Genomic DNA, 20,029 nt, shown 5'->3' with positions numbered 1-20,029 from the left:
GGCAACTTTGCATCCAGTGGATACAAACTTTAAAGTTCCGAGGATTGGCAACAGAAGCTATACAGCACGGCTATGTTGGGAGCATATGTACTGCTGAAACTTTGCATCCACTTGGATGGAAACTTTGATGTTCCGCAGATTGAGAATAGAAGCAATATTAAATGGTTATATTAGTAGTATTTGTACTGCTGTGCGTAGTGAACAGGTTACTGTCCTCTGACCGTCTATCTAATTGATTTACGTATACTACTAGTGTGCCATGCTTGCATCTGATTATGCTTTAGAATCGATTGGGCTTTGGCGGTGGGCGTAGAAATCGAAAGAACGGCGGGGCATGGCGGCCTGAGGCGGCGAGAAGGCACGTGAGTGGAGGCTTTGGTGACCGACTCGCGGCAACGGCAAAAAATCCATCACTGGGAGAAGAAACCATCCCACCCACTCACTCTTGTTCCTCCTCCACTCCCGTTCTTTCGAACGTCTTTTCCAACTTCCCTCCTCTATCAGCTGTCGCATCGGCTCGACGACTTCTTGATTCTCGCACTCATTTTGCTTCTACTTTGCTAAATCTCTCACATACCCTTCACCATGGCTGACCAGCAAGTACCAACCTTCAAGCTCGTCCTTGTTGGTGATGGTGGTACCGGAAAGGCAAGTATCATTTAATACCCCTCCTGCATTTCTTCTGCTTTCTTGTGATGTGATATATCGAATCTTGGTCTCCCTTTTGGTCCCAGTGAAATAATGCAGTTGTGCTACGGTGCCTTGTTTATCTCTGTGTTCCGCCAACCTCATCTTCACCCCCGGCAGAAAAACTTGATTTCCTATCAGCCCGATGGTGCGAAACGCCCATAGCTAACCTTCAACCCTCTCTAGACCACCTTCGTCAAGCGCCACTTGACTGGCGAGTTCGAGAAGAAGTACATCGCGACTCTCGGTGTCGAAGTGCACCCTCTCCAATTCCACACCGTATGCCCCGCCAGCCAACCCCGCTTTGACCGGGTCTCGCCGTCTTTGTTCGGTATCTAGGACTAACATCTTGTGAACAGAACCTGGGACACATCCAGTTCGACGTATGGGACACCGCTGGTCAGGAGAAGTTCGGTGGTCTCCGCGACGGTTACTACATCAACGGACAGTGCGGTATCATCATGTTCGATGTTACCTCCCGTATCACCTACAAGAACGTCCCCAACTGGCACCGTAAGTGCTCCCCACCAACCCGAGCGCCTTCTTATCTCAATGCCATGACTGACACTATCCCAGGTGATCTCGTCCGTGTCTGCGAGGGTATCCCCATCGTTCTCTGCGGTAACAAGGTCGATGTCAAGGAGCGCAAGGTCAAGGCCAAGACCATCACCTTCCACCGCAAGAAGAACCTCCAGTACTACGACATCTCCGCCAAGTCCAACTACAACTTCGAGAAGCCCTTCCTCTGGCTCGCTCGCAAGTTGGTCGGCAACCCCCAGCTGGTGAGTCTATACTTCACACTCCGGTTGACGCTTCTTAACGGCGTGCGTACTAATGATTACCAGGAATTCGTCGCCGCTCCCGCCCTGGCTCCCCCCGAGGTCTCTGTCAACCCCGATCTCATGAAGCAGTACCAGGACGAGATGGAGGCGGCCTCTGCCATGCCCCTTCCCGATGAGGATGACGCCGACTTGTAAGCGTGCGGTCCATGATGAGGCTCCGGGGCCCTCCCCGGTAGATTTATTCTCATGGCTGTCGTGCTCACTCCCCGGGCACTGCCCGGGGTGCGGTGCGGTACCGTTTGCGAAATCTGGGAATCACGAATGCCACGATCGATCAGCAGTCAGGAGGCGGAGCAAAATTGGGCCGCGAGGAAGACAGGGTCGGAGCATGATTATGCATTTGCAATATTTACCACTAGTAGTCTAGACTCCTTATTATCTCTTTCAACACACAGTTCAAGTTTAACCTCTTTGCCACGGATGACGGACCTGCAGCAGCGAGAGAGCCAAACCAAAAGCTTTTTAAATACGCGAAGTCGCACATAATAGGTACAAAAGTATGACAGGATTTTTCTTCTTGAGCTTTTAGGGGTTATCTTCGAGTAGCAAACAACAAACAAACAAATAAATAAACACTCGTCTTTAGAACTGATGGGTCGTAAATGAGGGCATTCACAGGTATAGATCTTATCCACATGCAAGGTGTGTGTACTCGGAGTTATTTTGCAGATATATCTTCCGACGCTCTCGGACCAACAATTAATTCCTACATCAACACCACAACCCATCACAGACACCCGAATCATCCACGGACGAACGCACGCAATCCACCCGACCTACCGGTATCACCCAGCGTAGACCATGTCGGGAACAAGAGGAGACCATAAAACGAAAAGAGTGACGGTGACGTCACCGACAACCAGAGGCTGGGAGATCTGAGCAGTTGGGTTGAGAATTGAGACCCAACGACGGGAGGAGGTTAACCTTCGCTGGGCTAAGATGAGTGATTACCTTTTTTACCTTTTACCCCTCAGCCAGCCAGCCAGCCAGCCATCATCCATTTATCCAACCGAGGAAGCAAAGCAGCCAGCAGCCAACAGCGGGCGGGCCATTGGCAAATCAACGCCTCCCCCTCGGCCTCCTGCCCATGATCGTTTTGTCGGAACGTCACGTTGACCACATCCCCCAATCCCAAAACATAGCATAGCGCCTCAGGACAGTAACCCGGAAACTGCACGACTAGACACTCACTATCCATCTACATCTGCTGAACATAACCACATCGCATACATACACTGCCCCAACCGACTATTGACCCTCCCTTACCTAGGGAGGTAAAAACTAAACAAAATGACAAGGATGGGATTCGAACCCATGCTCTTTCGAACTAGTGGTTTTCCACCTCCTCAAGAAGGGAATTCCTAAAACTAGCGCCTTAGACCACTCGGCCACCTTGCCTTTGCGTTAAAAATTGTTGGGCCGGGTTGTGGCTATCACATTAGTTCGTGCTTGGGGCGCGACGGGGGCGAAGTTTGATCTGGGGGTGGCAGGTGTAGTGTACCTAGTACTTAAGGAGGGGGGGTTGGGGGCTTTGGGGTGTGGAGATGGAGGAGTTGCTCTGGGAGATGGGAAATTCGGGATTAAGTGATTGGATGGCGCCAGGTAATTTATTTCTGGTAGAGTGAAATACTACCTCGGTCTGGGGGTGGATTGAATTGACAAGACTCATCGAGCATGTCTTGGCTAGAGCATGCATGGTATGGTAGTGCTGCTAGTGCTGCTAGTCAGCCAAACGCAAAAACATACCAAGATCTAGGAGATTGTGATACAGTCTAATCTCCCCTCAAACACCGAGGTCGAAAGAGGCGCAAGAAAGCAACATCCATTTGCCTATTGCCCTAACCTAAGTTCCTGCATGTATTGTATGGCCTTCATCCAACTAAATCACCAACCTTGATGCAGAGCGATCTAGGTGCAGACTTTCCAACCCGTGTATATGAATCACGTCGTCAGGAGAGCGCAGCGCCAAATTGGAAAACAGAAAGAGAAACACGAGAAGCCCAGGGTATCGTTAAGGTACTGATTGCGCCGGAAAAACGTCAATGCCTGCAATCATGACTGAAATATATGACAGTGTCGACCACATTAATGAATATTCTAAACAAAGTCCGTTAGTATGAGCGCGCTCTTGGAATAGACGGTGGCGAACTTACGAATAGATGGCGCAATTGTCGGGTATCCAATCTGGAAACATTCTTCGAGGCCTTCTCATCCAAAGCTCCCTCAACAAGCTCCCGCTTCTGATCTTGAAGCTCAAGGATTCGGTCCTCAACCGTGCCCTTCACCACGATGCGATGGATCTGCACCGGGCGTGTTTGTCCAATACGATGAGCACGGTCGACAGCCTGCTCCTCCACGTAAGGATTCCAGAAAGGATCGAAGATGATCACTTGCGAGGCGGCGACAAGGTTCAAACCGGAGTTACCAGCTTTGAGGGATACCAGCATGACCTTGCAGTCGGGATTGTCGGTGAATTCTATGACAGATGCATTTCTTTCCGCCGGTTTCATACTGCCATCGTAGCGTCGATAGTCCCAGCCCTCACGCGCAATGGGGATCTCGAGCAGGTCAAGCAGAGATGTGAACTGACTGAAAATGATGGTCTTTTCGCTGCTGTCATTGCTGCTGATGCCTCGGAGGATTTCCATCGTCTTCTCGATCTTGGCGCTCGGGATCCAGGTCTTTTCGAGACGGCGCAGATACTTGCGCTTAGCCTTCTGGTTCTTTTGGGCGTCTTTGCGGAGCTGGGCAAGGGTCTTCTTGGTCTTCTGTGGCCTTTTGCCCTTCGATTTGCGTGTCCTGGATCCACCGTAGTCCTCATCGTCATCAGCGATGAACCGAGACAGGCTATCGTCATCACTATCATCATCACTATCATCATCACTGTCATCCCCACTCGCCGCCCCATCTGTTGGCTGAGGAACCTCCTCATCTCCTTCAGTGGAATCAGGACAGTGCACCTTCTTGAACGAAATGTGATCAGTAATCTTCTTGGGATCAACTTTACCGCGGCAGTTGGGGCATTTGATCTCATTGGCGCCATCGACTCCGTTTCTGACTGCAACTGCAGGGTCTGAGATTCTTGAGAAACATTCGGCACAAGTTCCATGACCGCACGGAAAGAAAATTACCGGATTCTCAACAGCATCAATACAGATTGGGCATTCGAGGTCGTCATTGTTCTTCAAGCGAGTAACAACCTCATCGCTAAGAGCTTTAGCATTTGCGACAAGGTCCAAGTCATCTGATGTCACAGGAGTTTCAATGCTGAAATCTTTGATCAAATGCGGATGACAACACGCCTGTCGAAGTCGGAGGAGCAACACAAGGATGCTGGAGTAATTGCGCCCCATGGTGCCCTCTTCAATGTATCGGTTGACCTGAAGTTGAGTGCGGGTTTCGAGGGCTTTGTAGAACTCATCCTCTTCCTCGCTGAAGACAGCATGCACCCTCTCAGACACCTTAGGCGGTAGCTGGAGGATGGGTTTACCGTCAATCTTGGAAGTCTTGGTGCGCCGTAAAAGAACTGCTTTGAGTAGAACCTGAAGTGCCTGCATTGTCTTCTCGCGGCCAGCGGGACTACCCTTGAGAGGATTTGTGAAAGTCTTGGAGATCAAAGTCAGTGTTCGATCATCAGTAGAAGAAGCAATACGAGTCGCACTCACGCGTTGGAATTTCTCATGGTTGGAATATGGCGCGATCCGCAGAAACTTTAAAAGCGACTGCAGTTCATCCACTGAATTCATCATCGGGGTACCGGTCATGCACCACCGATACGTGGATTGAAGATTGCAGCACGCCATGGCAGATTTCGTTTTCCTGTTCTTGATACACTGGGCTTCGTCGATAATGACCCGATACCATTTGGAGAGGGGACTCAGACAAGGTAAGTTCTTCATGAGGCCCATGCCCAGATCTGAGTCATGTTTCTTGATCTCCTCGGCCTTCTCTAGCTTCTTGAACTCGGCTGCCAAAGTACCGAAAGTAGTGAGGACCACATCGTACTTCTTCAGATCTTTGAAAGTCGTAGTCCGCTTGTCGCCGTGTAGGACATGAATCGAAAGCTGATGCTTGCCAGGCCTGAGAATCCTCTGTATCTCTCTCTTCCACTGATGAATCAGTGCAACAGGAGCGATAACCAGCGTGGACTTGCGCTCAGGGTCTGTGGAAGGCCGTGACACCATAAGAGCAATGGCTTGAATGGTCTTTCCAAGGCCCATGTCGTCAGCCAGAATTCCGCCTTTATTTTCCCCTTCCTCCATCGACTTCATCCACGCGAGACCGAGTTTCTGATGTTCCAAGAGTGTAAATTTGAGCGCATCAGGGGTCCCTTCGCGATTTTCCTTAGAAATTTCAGAGTCGGGTCTGATAGACTCTAGGAGTTTCATGATGTCCTCTTTCGTCTGCTTTGGATCCTCTGCATACCCGTAGAGATCACTGCGCACGGTCTTGATTAGCGAAGCTCCTTCAAAGTCAATGGAATGTACTCACTTCATGTAATCCAGAGCTGAATCGTAGCCGCCAGGACCCATAAACGAGAAGTCCGACGAACCAAATATGATTCTGCTTGCCTGAGATACGGTGCTTGACATGTCACCGAGCATACTAGAGCCGGAGTTCAGTCGTGCCATGGTACTGGGCAGGACTCTAGGCCCGAATTGAGAACTAGGTGGACCCAAGGCGCTGGGACCGGCTGCAAGCCCATTGAGATAAGGAGAGTAGGCGTTTCGAGAATCATTTGAACTACTCGAAACCATCTTGCCATTGATCCATGTTGCAGAATGAATGTTGAAGCGGTCATTGGATACCTGGCGGCCCTTTCTTGGTGAGGGCGGGGGACGGAAAAGATTGGGTTTGAAATCCTGACCGTCAATTTCGGCGATGTCGCTATCATCGCTGTCCGGTAGCGTGACGACTTTCGACTCTCGATAGCCATCATAGTGAGGCGCAGCAGCTGGCAGGCGCTTTGAAGGCTGAGGTCCCTCAGGAAAGCTGCCTGGAATGAGCAATGTAGAGGTCCCATTATGCCCAGGCCTGCTATGAGCTGGAGCTCTGACTGAGGGCCTAGGAACAGTAGGAGGCGAGGGGCTCCGAGCCCACGCCGAGTGCGGCGTGATATCGTCGTCCTGCGCAAGCCGGCGCGCCAATTCTGCGTCGCGACGTTCCTGTTCCTTTTGCGCCTTGAGCCACTGCTCTGCTCGTCGATTCTCTTCCTGCATTGCACGGAAGCTGTCCAGACCTAGCATTCTGAGCAGCTCGTCATTGCCATCGTCCAGCCCCTCATCGGATTCGTCCTGCGCCGAGCGACGACTGGGAATAGAGTCAGGGCTCAGGCGGCGACGGACCCGTTTCTGCTGCTCTCGCCTGATTGGCGCCTCCAGGTCATCCGAGTCATCGTCCCCGTCATCGTCTTCATCCTCCATAGAGGATGTGGACAGTTGACGTTTGCGACTGGTTCGATTGAAAGGGGAAGTGGGGAAAGAGCGGGCAGAACGTTCAACACTGTGCGAAGAGGACGTAGGATTATCAAGAGGGAAGGCTGGGACGCTGTCAAAATAAGATCTTGACGTACTAGAGCTCCGCGTGGGGGACGGAGATGAATTGGCTGTTCTGCCGACAGGCTCCCCGCGTAGCACCGCCAGTCGCGTCTGTAGGCCCTCAATGACATCTAGGATCTCTTGTCTGTCTTGCTCTGCGTCGGGGCATTCTTCTTCCAGGCTTTGCAGAATGACATGTTGAAGCTCAAGATCTTCTAGGACCTCCCGGATCGCCTCCTCGTTGTTGCGTGAAGCCATGGTTGCTAGTTCTGGAGAAAGCCGACACGGCACACGCGCAGGCAGGGCCGGTCGAGACCACGACCGACCAAAGGCGGCGAAACTGCTAGCAGCTGAACAACTTGGAGAGTGATTGATGTCGAGACAGAGATAGAAGCAGAACACAAGGGTATTCCAGATTGCACAAGGCAGAGAAGATACAAATTCCAAGGGTGGTTGTGTTTAAGTAGATAAGTTGAGGTTGTAAGTAATTGAAAGTAGGTAGTAGTACGGGTTAAAGTAAGGCGGTTGGAGAAGTGGAGTGGAGAGCGTCAAAACTGTGAGGGTGAGGATCTCTTGGCAACACGCCCTGCGATCAGAATGACGCCTGCCCCGGGGTGAATATTTTCCAGCACGGTCAATTCCGGTCCAGACAGTGGCCTTGACCACAGATATCAGTTCTGGGTTGACTTCAATGTATGGGGAAAGTCAAGCAGAGAGGTGGAGATAACACGGTAGTGAATAAATTGAGTTGACGGGAAAGGGACAATTGGCTCTCCTGGTGGCAATCTTTGGCGGGTTTTTTTGTTTGCTTCCGCCTTTCAGGCTTCCCCTTATGTATGGATGGATGTATTGTATTGCAGTGTTTTATTTTTGTTTTTCTCCCCCCTAGGGCTCCGCTGTGTCAAAGACGTGATCTATCAACTTGATATATTCTCATCATCCACTCACTTGTGAGCTGTTAATCCAATGATTCATGCTCCGTACAAGAGCATGACCTTGCCAGTTTGCCTGTGGCTTGACTGACTTCCAGGTCTATGCATCGAGTGAGGAATCAGCCACCGAGGAATGTGGCTGGTGCTGGACTTCTCCTCACCAGCCACATCCGGGGGTTAGCGCGCAGATGTAAACTATAATTTAACGGGCGTCAAGCAAGCCTGCCGTCACCACAAGCATTCCTTCCACTATACTCTTTGCACGATCTTCCCCCGACTAGTTTCTCGAGACGCCCAAGTATGTTATTGGAGACGAACATTGTACGGTGAAGATTGTACGACGAAGAATAAGAAGGGCTTCCATGCATAGGCATTCTGTTCTGTACGTGCCGAAGATTTGGAACGTGGGGGACACAAGACAGATCGGTGGGTGAGAGGTATTGCTAGGTGGCAGATTTCCTTCTTCAGGTGTAGGCAATATAGGCTCCGGACACTCTTGGGGCACTTTTTGTTTCAGTAGCAGAGGTCCAGCGACATGGTCACAATAGCAAATGCAAAAGAGTGGGCCTGGCTCATATCTCCCCAGGCGCATCTCAACAGAGATGCCGCAAGTGTCACTGTTTAGACTCGACGGCTATCAGGCAAGAGAGTAACACAGTCTTCTTCATCATTCTCATGCCGGAGTGTGGTATCATCGCCTAATCCTGTTCTCGGTGCCTCCATATCGGTGCCTCCATCGGTGCCTCCATGAAGGCGAGAGACCTTACCACGGAGCTAGGTAGGTGAGAAGAGGGCCGAATAGACAATGGGCCAACGAGCGAGTGGCTAGTAGATGAACGTGGCTGCTACAGATCAAAGCTTGGTACAGCTAGGCCCACTCCAAGCAATGCTTGTTTCCATGAACTTCGTGACAAGCACGCGACTCTTTTGCAAAGCAGATTGAGAGCTGCTCTGGGTCAACGTATGGATGGTTCCAGCGCCTATTGGATCACATAAGATTGGCATGCCTATGTCTGATTTCGATCTCGCAGCGCAATCCTGAATCTGATCTTCGACCAGCTTTATCATCAATCAGTGTGCGAGAAGTAAAAGAGCTTGTTTGGGTGTCGGGGGTGCATTTCCTAGGTGTCCTTCGGCATCGTCATGTTTCAGACTCGGAAGAACGTACTTCATTGAAGACGAAGTTGTATCTCAACTCGATTGTCATAGTCGAGTCCATGATTCTTTTTGCTTGAGATACTCTAGTTGCCAAGTTGTCTGCAGGACTCAGTTCCCTTGAACGTGGATCGCGGAGGCGGTCCTGTGGAGTAGCTCCTCGTTGTTTGGCCGTCGTTTGCATGAACTGATATCTGGGGAGGAAGCATTTGGCAGTACCCCACAAAATCCAACAAATACAGCGTCAGGTCTGTTGCTGTGACCGTGTTCTTCCTTTATCTCGCCTCATGATATTAGTCGTACCTGAATATCACGAGAGATGGGGGTTTTCAGCTCCACGTCCCCACGTGGCTGGGAAACCCCCTCATTAGGCCGGTAGCTGTGAATCTCCTTCACTGGTAGCCCTGGCTCATGGTGAGACGAGGCACTGTCATTGGCTGTATGATTTTGATATCAAAAATCATATATCCAGTCCTCGTGGTCTGTGAGCCAATGAGAGAGCCATATCAGGAATAGAGGCTATCAAACGTCTCAGAGTAATTTTGATAAGCCCTGCTCTGACAAAGAAGTTATATCGGAACTGAGAGAAGCCGATATCCTGAAAATTGTAACTGTGTGAGAAACTATCAGAGTATGGATTATAAAAGACCCTTCTCTTGATCCTTCGAACTCGCCTTCTTCTTCCACCACACCCTCTGTTCTTCGTTCGTTGACTCTCAAAGCCATTTGAAAACAACAACTGACACAACAACAACGGACACGATGTTGCTCGAGCCCAAGTCCTCTACCATACTTGGCTTGGGAATGGTGATATTCATCACCTGCCTCATCGCCAAGCTTTTCGAAAGGTCCCCTGTTCCTGAAGGGATCCCCTGGATTCTGAGCAAGAAGGGATTCTTTGGTCGAGCCACTGAGCGCTTCATCGGTGTCAACCCCATCGCCTTCATCAAGGATGGATATAAAAAGGTTCCACCCTGACCCTGAGACAAAGGACAGCATCTGTGAGTGATATCTGGGCTGACTTGTGTTCTTTCGCCTCCTAGTACTCCAAGAATAACAAACCATTCGTGTTGCCTAGCGTGAACGAGGGTGATGAGGTCTTGCTTCCCATCAAGGAATCAAACGCCATTCTCTTTGCCAAGGAGACCGAGTTCAGTTTCAAGGCCCATATCCTGGACTTCTTCCAGCTCGAATACACAAGTTGGCCCCTTGCCTTTGCCGAGAAGTACGACTTTTATGTCAAACTTATCAGCAAGGATCTATCTGAGACCCTCAAGACCCCGTCTGTTGCCGCGTCTCTGGCTGAGGAGGCTCGTGCCTGTCTGTCCGAGCACTGGGGCGAAGACACCGAGAATTGGGTGCAAGTTCCTCTGTATTCGTTTATGGAAAAGACTGCCGGCCGAATGATCAATGTGCTCGCAATTGGACCTGGCAAGAGTGATGACAAGGCTCTTCTGGCGGCCCTGACACACTGCTCCAATGCTATCGTCTTCGGAGCGAATGTCATTAAAGCCTTTCCAGCTTTCCTCCATCCGTAAGTGTGCCCTATCCCACCATTGCATGTCTTCGCAGAAGTCCTAACCCCTTCAAAAGGATCGTTGGCCCTCTCGTCGGACTGGTCAACCGATACTATGAGAGAGTGTTCCATGCTCGTCTGAGACCCATTATCGAGAAGAAGATTCAGGACCAGAAGGAGGCTTCTGACCCCGAAGGTCTGAAGCAGACTCTCAAGAAGAAAGTAAGATGCTCATCGTGTGTCTTTGGTTTTCATCTCCTGACATGATCCAGGGATCCCTGTTGGACCTGCTCATCCAAGCCGGTATGCGAAGCAAATGGCCCATGGAGCTCACTACCATGTGGCTGGCGTATCGTATTTTCATGATCAACTTCCCTGGTGTGCACACCAGTGGCGTCTCAGCGACCAGCATCCTTCTGGATATTCTCAGTCATTCTGATGAGAACCTGATTGGCCTCCTTCGTGACGAAATGCATTTCATCTCCTCGGACGGTTCTTGGACTGCTGAAGATCTTAAAAAGGCTGCTCTGCTTGAGAGTGCTGTGAAGGAAAGTCTTCGTTTGAATGGTATCAATGCCGTCTCTCCTACTCGAAAGGTAAGCATTTGCCACTCCAATATTCTGTGTTGCTCGTGCCCCCCTTCACTGATCGATTTGGCAACACTAACCTTCACCTTGGTATTCACCAGGTCGTGGCTCCCAATGGCGTTGAACTTGGTAACGGAATTCACCTCCCATTCGGGACTAAGGTCGGCATCCCGCAGTACGCGCTGCACCGCGACAATGATCTCTACCCCTCCCCAGATCAGTACAACCCTTTCCGCTTCTATGTGCCCCAGATCCCAACCGAGGAGAGACGCAACGACTTGATCACTGCAACCAGCGACACCTATGTGGTCTTCGGACATGGTCGTCGCCAGTGTCCTGGACGCTGGATCTTTGCCCACATCTTCAAAGTTCTGATGGCCGAGATGCTGCTCAAATATGACATCCGGCCCATGCAGACACGCCCCAAGATCCACAGTAAGTAGGATTTCATATCATATTCATGGCCACATGGTGCTGACAAGAGCTCGCTAGGATGGGGGCGATTCCAGCTTCCGCCAGTGACCACCAAGCTCACTGTGCGCCGCAAGAAGGACGCCGTTGTTTGAAGTCCGTGTAGGCTTGAGCCTGTGTAAGCTCCCTGTTCTCTAGAAAATGACATGTTTTATCCATTTTTTGAGTGAGGATGATGCTGACTCTTGTGAGAGGAAACAAAGCTGTGCAAGGAGTGTTTGAAAAATGTGCCATCGATAAAGCGAGGAAAAGCACTTGGGTACCATTTCTGTCCGTCACCTTTAGAAAATTGTTGTCTTGATCTTGTATTTTTGTATTCTTGTATGGGGACAATGTCCACTTCTTGGATGTGGGCTGGTCCCAGATGTCTTGTAAAGAGGAACTGTGAACCAGAACGAAGCATAATTCAACAAGTCACAAAATGGTGTTTAACCATATCGATTTGAAGTCAAGGGTGGGCGGAGGTTGAAATCAATTTAAGCACATATGCACATATACACAAAGTATTAGTAGTATGTCTTCAGGGCAAGCCCTTGTTGCAAAGACCAAATTTTAAGACAGTAACGAAGGCCTGCAGGCCTGAAGCTGCCGATCATCTATGCCTTGGTTGAAGCGTGCTCAAACAACTTCTTGCGGTATACAGTGCAATGATACTATAGTTAGCATAGTACACTGCCATGTGCAGCTACCCGATGAAGCCTGACATCATCATAAAGATTGAAGATGAAGATGCTATATACCGTAATCTGTGTAGTGATGTACTATATGAGTGTGAGAAAGCCTGTAGTATCGATGCTTGACTGAAGGAGTAAAATAAAATTAATACTAAGGAATCATTACCCGAGCTGCACCGCCTGGAAAATAGGTTTGTCAGAGTAAGGTTCCATCAGTAATGAAACACTACTGACTGCTGTACTGTGTGAGAGTAATGAAGGTGCAGGTGACGGAAGAATCACAGGATTCTCCAGCCTCGGCCTACCGCCGGTCCCCGCGACCGCCTCCATTATTTCACATGCGCCGTCCGCCGAATACTCCGGGGGTAGCTCACCTGAATCCTGCAATCCTGAATCCTGAATCTCCGGGTCGGACTTTATTAATACACCCTTTGATCCTCATCACTGAGTTCATCTTTGAACTTTCCGATCTTCCTTTGATAATTCTACGGTCCTTTCCAGCACCCTTTGACATTCCTCAAGGAAATAACTTTCATCTCTAATATCAACCGCCAACATGAGTCTCAAGAACGGTACGCTGATTTAAGATCCCAGCAACGACACTATATTTTTGTCTTGTTGTAGCTAACGCGAATGACGCGTTTGCAGACGCTTTTCCCTCCTCCGCCGCATTCGACGTGATCAACGCTGCCTTGCAGTCGGACGCCGGCGAGCGCAAAGATGCCATTGAGAAGGCCAAGGCCGTGGTCTCCTTCAACCTCAAAAACTCCGAGGGTAAAGAGGAGAGCTGGTACCTAGATCTTAAGGACAAGGGTGTCGTGGGGAAGGGGGCCGCCCCCCAGGGTGGAAAGGCTGACGGTAAGTACCTCGCTGGTCTCATGGTCTGTACCACCGAATGCTGTCGGGATGCTAATCTGATGGCGATAGTCACTCTCTCGCTTTCTGATGAGGACTTCAGCTCCCTTGTTAGCGGCAAGGCCAACGCTCAGCGCTTGTTCATGGGTGGTAAGCTCAAGATCAAGGGCAACATCATGAAGGCGACCAAGATGGAGCCTGTTTTGAAGAAGGCCCAGAGCAAGGCCAAGCTATAGATACCCTTTTGAATTTCTGGATCAGTTTTTTATCCGACACGCGTTCTCTGCCCTTCCTGTACAGCTATTTCCAACAGAGACTGATAGGTCAACTTAAGAATCTAGAAAGACTTGCATACTCAGGATAACTGATATGGTGAGCGCGACCGCCCGTTAGCCCTTCTTGAATGAAGGGCCGGGATTCTACTGTAGAGTATGTTCTGGATATGGTGTCTCAACTTCGGAGGCAGACAGGGATACCGATTTTGGCAATTCCCTTGTCTAAATGGGAAAGACTCATGCACCATGCACGTCCGACGGTCGGGTGCTATGGTTATAGTTGAGATGATCACTTATGATGTTGCCAGTGTACCGTCCGCGGAGCAGGTAGCCGCTGCCTACACGGGTTGAATATATATATACATTTTCTTTTTGTGCGCAGCAGCTGGAAAAAAGGGTGTAAAATAACCAGTTATGTCAGACATGAAGGGGGAGCACCTGAGGAACCAAAAAGCAAGACATCTCCTCCTGCTAGTATTCCGAGCTGAGGAAGGAGACGTGCCACTTGGCTGTCAGCTGCACTGCATTGTTCATGTTCTTGCCATGGAAACAAGGAGGGAGGATGCGGTGCATGACCCCGTAATCTTACATGCCTTCCTGCCGCTCTGCTCTTGCAGGGTAACGGGGACGTAACAATACATGACCTACTCAACTAGTTAGTTAAGTTACCGGGAGCGGATGACACACGGACTGGGGAGAACAAGAACAAGGCGATCAAAGAAACTCTTTCTGAGTTCTCTCAGTGAACATGAATAACCTAGTAAATGGTCCCTAAGTAGATTCATTTTAGTTGCAGGCACCAAGGGAGCCTGTGTACATCGACAATATTAGCCTTCTACAGCCTAGCAACAATCGCAACGTATAAATATTCAACTGCCGGAGAGACCTCTTGCTTGTTATTATGTCATGCTGGTCTGATGTTGCCTTGCGTGCGCTCACGTGACAGTAATTTTTTCTGCCAGCGTCTTCCTTCCAGCCCGCAAGAGTCGCGAGCCCGCAAAGTAAAGGCTAAAAAAACCACAACTCCATCCCCTCCCGCAGGCAGAGCACATCGAAACGGAGGTGCCTTTCATCGATATTCCATACTCAGTCTGCGAGGCCTGTTGCTCTGCCTCTAGTCTCTTCGCATCCGTCTCATCCCCTCATCTTCTCCCTCGCTTGTCTTCGCGCGCTGCGCTCCTCATCTCCCCGGATACGGAACAAGAACGAGCGTGCGACTTGCTCCCTCACATCATTTAGCCGGCCTTCGTCAGTACTTCGAGGAATTCGTAAACAGTGATCGAAGTAGTCGCCACGCGATTGCCCGAGATTGCCGCGTTCGCCGAATCTCTAACAGAGTCAACCACCCATACCAACCCTCTTAACCCTCGTGTGCACCCCACCCGCTGTGTCGCGCACAAGACGATTGCAGGTGTACTCCCCAACCTTTCGAGCTTAACGCACTCGAAGATAGTCGGCGCTGGATTAGAGAAAGCTTTCAGTTTCAGAAGACGCCGCGCGCTCGCAAACCGCCGTCAAACGCGCATAAGAGCCAACCTTTTAAGGAGAGGCTCCATTGAACGCTGCTTTGATCACATCACAGCTGAAGACGTCGCAATAGTTGGATAATACATGTCTAAAAGAAGCGCCCAGGGTGGCCAAGGGGGTAGCTCTGATGATCGAATGGCCGATTTCAACATGAACAACACACCGGAAGAAAAGCCACAGCGGGCAACTGCCGCGCAGCTGGCGGCCAGAAAGTATGTGTTTGTAGACCGACCTTTGCGGAGCCTCTTATGCATGAATTTTATTTTTCCCTGCAGCTTCGACGTGCCCTGCGATGGAGTAACACGTCGAATTAACCTTGTGTTCTTCCTCCCTTGCGTGTTTTCTTTCTTCCCTCCTGCTCCCCCATCGTCCCATCTCTTGATCTCATGTTTCACTGCCCTTCTTCCTCCCATATCGTCACATAACGTCCTTTACACGTTTTTGACAGACGTAAACCTTGACTGACACGCTTCTCAGAATTCGACCAATGCGCTCTAGACGCCAAACACCCGCAGGCAACGCGAGTGCACCTGCCCCGACGTTTGGTGGCGCCTTCAATTCCATCGACCCCAACACAGTATCCTCCCCAATGGCGAGCTCGCAGCCCCCATCTACAGGATTCACATTTGGACAGAACCAAAGTTTTCCGGGTGCGAACTCGACGCCTAGCCAGTCCACGCAAAGTGGTTCGACCCCCTTCTCTTTTGGTGCAAGCACAACAACTAGTGCAGCGCCGTCTTCTTTCAGCTTCTCATCCTCATTCGGTGGCCCTCAAGCAAATAATCCTTTCGCAAGCATGAACACTGCCAGTACTAGTCAGCAGCCATCTCAGCAGCCATCTCAGCAGCCGTCTCAGCAGTCAGGTGGTTTCTCAGGGTTCCAAGGCTCTATTTTCAGCGCTTCTCCAGCTGGCAATCAGTCTGCAGCTCAGCAACAGCAACCCCTGCCTTCTGGCTCACTTTTCGGAGCCGGGGGCACACAGAGTAACACTGGAGGTCTTTTCGGCGCAAGCAACAGTGCTGATTCCTCCACGCAAAACGGAACTGCAACCCCTACCACAACCAATATTTTCGGTCAGAGCACTACCGCTTCTGCACCTTCCAATGGCATATTTGGCCAATCCAGTGCAGCCAAGCCTTCCATCTTTGGCCAGTCGAATCCATTTGGAGGATCGGACTCAATGCATACCTCTCCAGACGCTAAATCAGTCACCAGCCAGAAGTCATCTTTTCCCAGTTCAACTGTGGGTTCAACGCCTAGCTCACCGGCTCCCTCCAAGGACGACAGCACCAAGAACGACAGCAAGCCACTTTTTGGCGGCGCTTTCACTGGCACATCGGCCTCTTCTAGCGAATCTCCAGCGAAGTTTTTGTTTGGAGCCAAGCCGACCGAGCAGACTCCTGCATCTGCCCCTATTTTTGGCGCCACTCCCACTCAAACCACGGCCGCTTCTACAGCTTCGAAGCCAGCACCAGCGCCTGCTGCTACGAACCCTCCGTTCTCTGGCCTGTTCGGCGCTGCACCTTCAGCTAGTCCGGCAACTCCCTTCCAAAACCCTTTCCAATCTTCAAACCTTTTCTCAGGTGCACCTTCCAGCACACAGAAGCCATCCGAAGAGAAGAAGGATCAGGAGCCTAAACCTGCAGATAAACCGAAGAACCCGTTTGAATTCACTTCCTCGACGACTACGGCGCCCTCATTGTTTTCGAGTGCTGGCGCTAGCTCCCCAGCTCCGGCTTCTTCAACTGAATCTTCTCAACCCTCATCAACCGGAAACCTTTTCGCGCCGAAGACGACAGCATCTTCAGACCAAGAAAAGCCCAAGGCGGCAGTATCAAATCCTTTCGGTAATCTGTTCAATGCGCCGAAGCCTGCGACCTCGAACGAGTCGGTGCCTGAGCAAAAGCCAGCACCCGCAAACCCCTTCGGCAATATGTTCTCCACCAAGCCCGCCGAGACACCTAAATACAGTCAAGCCGAGAAGCCAGCCAATCCCCCGGCGCTTTTCTCATCTCCTGCCGCAGCTACCTCGCCCTCTAATCCTAGTATCTTTACTCCGAAGCAGGCAGCCCCAACTCCCGCCGCGGCACCTCAAAGTCTGTTCAAGGTCAACGGAGAGAAGCCAGCCGCGCCAGCTACAGGTAGTCAGTTGTCCAAGCCCTCCAACTTCAAGGATCTGGAATCTCCCAAGGTTGCAGGAGCTGTGGACAATGCCGTCAAGGCTGACGTCGAAACGGTTAATCGTCTTCGTACGTTGAATGAATGCTTCAAGCGCGAGGTGGCCAATGCCGACCCATCTGGCAAGGACTTTGATGCAATCCTGCAGTTCTATCTGCGGGTTCGTGATACCATTGGAATGCCTGTTGCTACTAAGCGCAAGGCCGCAGACGATCTTCCTAATGGCGTTGTATCCAAGAAGGTGAAATCCGGTACTTCCATCGATGCAGATATTCCCAACAAAGCTGCGACACCCAGTCTTGGGAAGACATTTGGGACAGCTCAGGATGCGTCTCCCAGCAGCAACAAAAGAAGATCGATTGACGATGGCGAAGTTAATGGCACTCCTAAACGTGTCAACGGCGATTCGACCACTGCCAACATCTTCGCACAGTCATTTTCCAAATCGAAGACCACTGAGTCCGACGAGGGGTCAATCCAAAAGGAAACCCCTTCGAAACCATCCACTCCAACACCCAAGCCTGCGTTGTTCTCTTCGACACCGGCGACGGAGCCAGCCAAGCCACAACTGTCATTTTCGAGTTCAACCACGCAAGGTTCGACCTCTACCTCGCTATTCTCATCCTCAATGTCAAGTGCGGCAACAACATCCAGTGCGTCCAGCGGAACCGCACCAAAGAATCCCTTTGTCCTCAAGCCTCTGGGCAACCAGGAAAATGGAACCTCTACAAGCTCCATGCCCGCTCCCCCTAAGTTCAGTGCCCCAGCTGGTGGTAACTTTTTCGCCCAATTCAAGGCCCAGTCTGAGAAGGATGCCGAGAAGGAGAAGGCTAAGCGCAAAGCAGAGGACTTCGATTCCGACGAGGAGGATGAAGCTGAGTGGGAGCGCAAAGATGCTGAACAACAGCGCAAGAAACAAGAGGAGCATGCCGCTCGAGGCAAGAAGCATGCTAAATTTGTCCCTGGCAAAGGATTTGTTTTTGAGGACGAGGCTAATGAGCCCGAGAAGACCGGAGAAGGTGATGTTGCAGCTAACTCTGGTGCTTCCGTCTTTGACAACCAAGAAAAGTCTGCACCTAAGTCCAGCAACATCTTTGGACATCTGTCAGCTACTCCCTCTGAAGCCGATGACAATGTCGATGACGAGGACAACAACACAGAAGCGGCATCAGACGTAGGGGATGACCAGGAGGACGCGGCGAAGACTTCGACCAGTGACTTTGCCTCTAACGCCGCAGATTCTCCTGCACTCAGCAGCGAGGACGGTGACTTTGCGAAGGCCCTTCAGAAGTCGAAGCCGACCAGCGGTACGGATGCAGCATCGGGTGGCCGAAGCTTATTCGACCGTGTATCCGAACCCAAGCGTCAAGCCGATGAAGAACAGAAGAACCCTGTTTCTACACTATTTGGCTCCTCAAAATTCTCCTCATCCCTCAACACGCCAGTTTCGTCCACACAAAGTGGCATATCTGACTCCGAGAAGTCTGCACTCAAGCCTGCGACAAGCAATCTCTTCGGATCCGCAAATACAGGATCTAGCATTTTTAGTTCTGCTGGCTCTAGCCCTGGCGGCGCAACTCCATCCATCTTTTCGAAGCCGTCTGGAGACAATACTTGGAAACCTGACTCTCCTATCAAGTTCGCAGCCAGCCCTTCTGCTTCGGGATCTGCAACCCCGGCGGCATCTGAAGCCTCCAAACCATTTTCTTCTCTCTTCGGTGCCCCGTCATCTTTGAACAAGGCTGGGTCTGGTAGTACACAACCTTTGACTGGCTTCTCTTTCGGGAATCCGTCCCTCCAGGCGCCCTCCGTGCTAGGGTCGTCAGCTCTTGCGTCGGCTACGACTAGCCGCCAGTCCACCCCTGGTGTCGCTTCCGACACTGGAGCGGAAGAGTCCGGCGATGGAGATGCAGCTGAAAACCTACCCCAGGCCGATCTCCGCACTGGAGCCGGCGAAGAGGACGAAGATGTTGTTCTGGAGAACCGAGCTCGCGCAATGAAGCACAACAAAGCCGATGGCGCCTGGGAGAGTCAGGGTGTTGGATTCATCCGCGTCTTGAAGCATCGGACCACCTCCCGAGGTCGCATTCTTGTCAGAGCCGACCCGAGCGGAAATGTTGTCCTCAACACATACCTTGTCGACGCTATCTCATACAAAGCATCCGGCAACAGTGTCCAATTTATGGTCCCCCAAGCTGAAGGACCGCCAGTCTTGTGGGCCCTCCGGGTTAAGACGAAGGACGATGCAGAACGTCTCAGCAAGGCAATGGAGGAGACTAAATCTTAGTTTTGCATTGGAGCACGACTAACGAATTGTGTCCACACAAACGTACTTGGACACACTTTTCATGATCGGGCCGGCGGCGTAAAGTGCGAGCGAATGTACTTTGGTTTGTTTTTCTTTCTCTTTCTCTTTGCCCAAGTGTGCAAGGCATTTCCCCCCTTGTAACAAGCGAATCTTGAGCAACACAGGTTCTACTCTGGTCTATAGAACCTGATCTATCTGAATTAAGATGGATGCCAGTCGCCGTACTCCAAAAAACATTGCTTCAATCACTGCGACTTGCGAACGAAAGAGAGGGTTAGTTTCAAAAGTCATGTGAGTTCAACAGGGGTTCTTGGCTGTGTTTATCTGATCTTCCATACATTCAGCCGGCTTACTATGGTTTTGTCGTGATCCGTTTTCTATTCCACGGATGTTGAGTCTTGCTTTTTGATATCTACTTTTCCTCTTCACCGTTTCTTGTCCATGCTTTCTTGTCTTCGATGAGAGGGAAAACATTTTCTTGCCTC

At 50.8% G+C, this 20,029-nt stretch overlaps 5 protein-coding genes and 1 non-coding gene across 6 annotated transcripts; 4 read left to right on the top strand and 2 right to left on the bottom strand.

The window, feature by feature from the left end:
- The first annotated feature begins 451 nt into the window (after positions 1-451).
- Positions 452-1,815, top strand: BO82DRAFT_352240 (Ran family GTP-binding nuclear protein). Its single transcript, XM_025634636.1, has 5 exons — positions 452-648; positions 874-966; positions 1,047-1,200; positions 1,264-1,469; positions 1,533-1,815. Exons 1-5 carry the CDS (start codon positions 586-588, stop codon positions 1,662-1,664), a joined length of 648 nt encoding a protein of 215 aa, XP_025494457.1. The 5' UTR covers positions 452-585; the 3' UTR covers positions 1,665-1,815.
- Positions 1,816-2,820: 1,005 nt separating this feature from the next.
- Positions 2,821-2,927, bottom strand: BO82DRAFT_t94. The gene has a single exon. It is a non-coding gene; the product is annotated as a tRNA-Leu (tRNA).
- A 492-nt stretch (positions 2,928-3,419) lies between these two features.
- Positions 3,420-7,799, bottom strand: BO82DRAFT_26009 (uncharacterized protein). The gene is made up of 4 exons (XM_025630927.1): positions 6,021-7,799; positions 5,195-5,966; positions 3,683-5,134; positions 3,420-3,626 (listed from the first exon to the last, which is right to left on the bottom strand). Exons 1-4 carry the CDS (start codon positions 7,322-7,324, stop codon positions 3,615-3,617), a joined length of 3,540 nt encoding a protein of 1,179 aa, XP_025494456.1. The 5' UTR covers positions 7,325-7,799; the 3' UTR covers positions 3,420-3,614.
- A 2,114-nt stretch (positions 7,800-9,913) lies between these two features.
- On the top strand, positions 9,914-12,120 carry BO82DRAFT_430343 (cytochrome P450; the record flags this gene model as incomplete). Its single annotated transcript, XM_025640610.1, has 7 exons — positions 9,914-10,119; positions 10,197-10,687; positions 10,747-10,891; positions 10,942-11,265; positions 11,358-11,691; positions 11,749-11,845; positions 11,931-12,120. Coding segments are annotated over 6 exons (1,574 nt in total), but the record flags the coding sequence as incomplete, so codon positions are not given.
- Positions 12,121-12,886: 766 nt separating this feature from the next.
- Positions 12,887-13,782, top strand: BO82DRAFT_352236 (SCP2 sterol-binding domain-containing protein). Its single transcript, XM_025634635.1, has 3 exons — positions 12,887-12,973; positions 13,050-13,259; positions 13,329-13,782. The coding sequence occupies exons 1-3, from the start codon at positions 12,958-12,960 to the stop codon at positions 13,490-13,492; spliced, it is 390 nt and encodes a 129-aa protein (XP_025494454.1). The 5' UTR covers positions 12,887-12,957; the 3' UTR covers positions 13,493-13,782.
- A 1,194-nt stretch (positions 13,783-14,976) lies between these two features.
- Positions 14,977-19,713, top strand: BO82DRAFT_25970 (RanBP1 domain protein). Its single transcript, XM_025630925.1, has 2 exons — positions 14,977-15,270; positions 15,536-19,713. The coding sequence occupies exons 1-2, from the start codon at positions 15,143-15,145 to the stop codon at positions 19,521-19,523; spliced, it is 4,116 nt and encodes a 1,371-aa protein (XP_025494453.1). The 5' UTR covers positions 14,977-15,142; the 3' UTR covers positions 19,524-19,713.
- Positions 19,714-20,029: the final 316 nt, after the last annotated feature.

This window comes from Aspergillus uvarum (genome assembly GCF_003184745.1).
Source record: "Aspergillus uvarum CBS 121591 unplaced genomic scaffold BO82scaffold_12, whole genome shotgun sequence".
In the NCBI taxonomy this organism is placed as follows: Eukaryota; Fungi; Ascomycota; class Eurotiomycetes; order Eurotiales; family Aspergillaceae; genus Aspergillus; species Aspergillus uvarum.
This window is presented reverse-complemented; position numbering and strand designations above follow the sequence as displayed.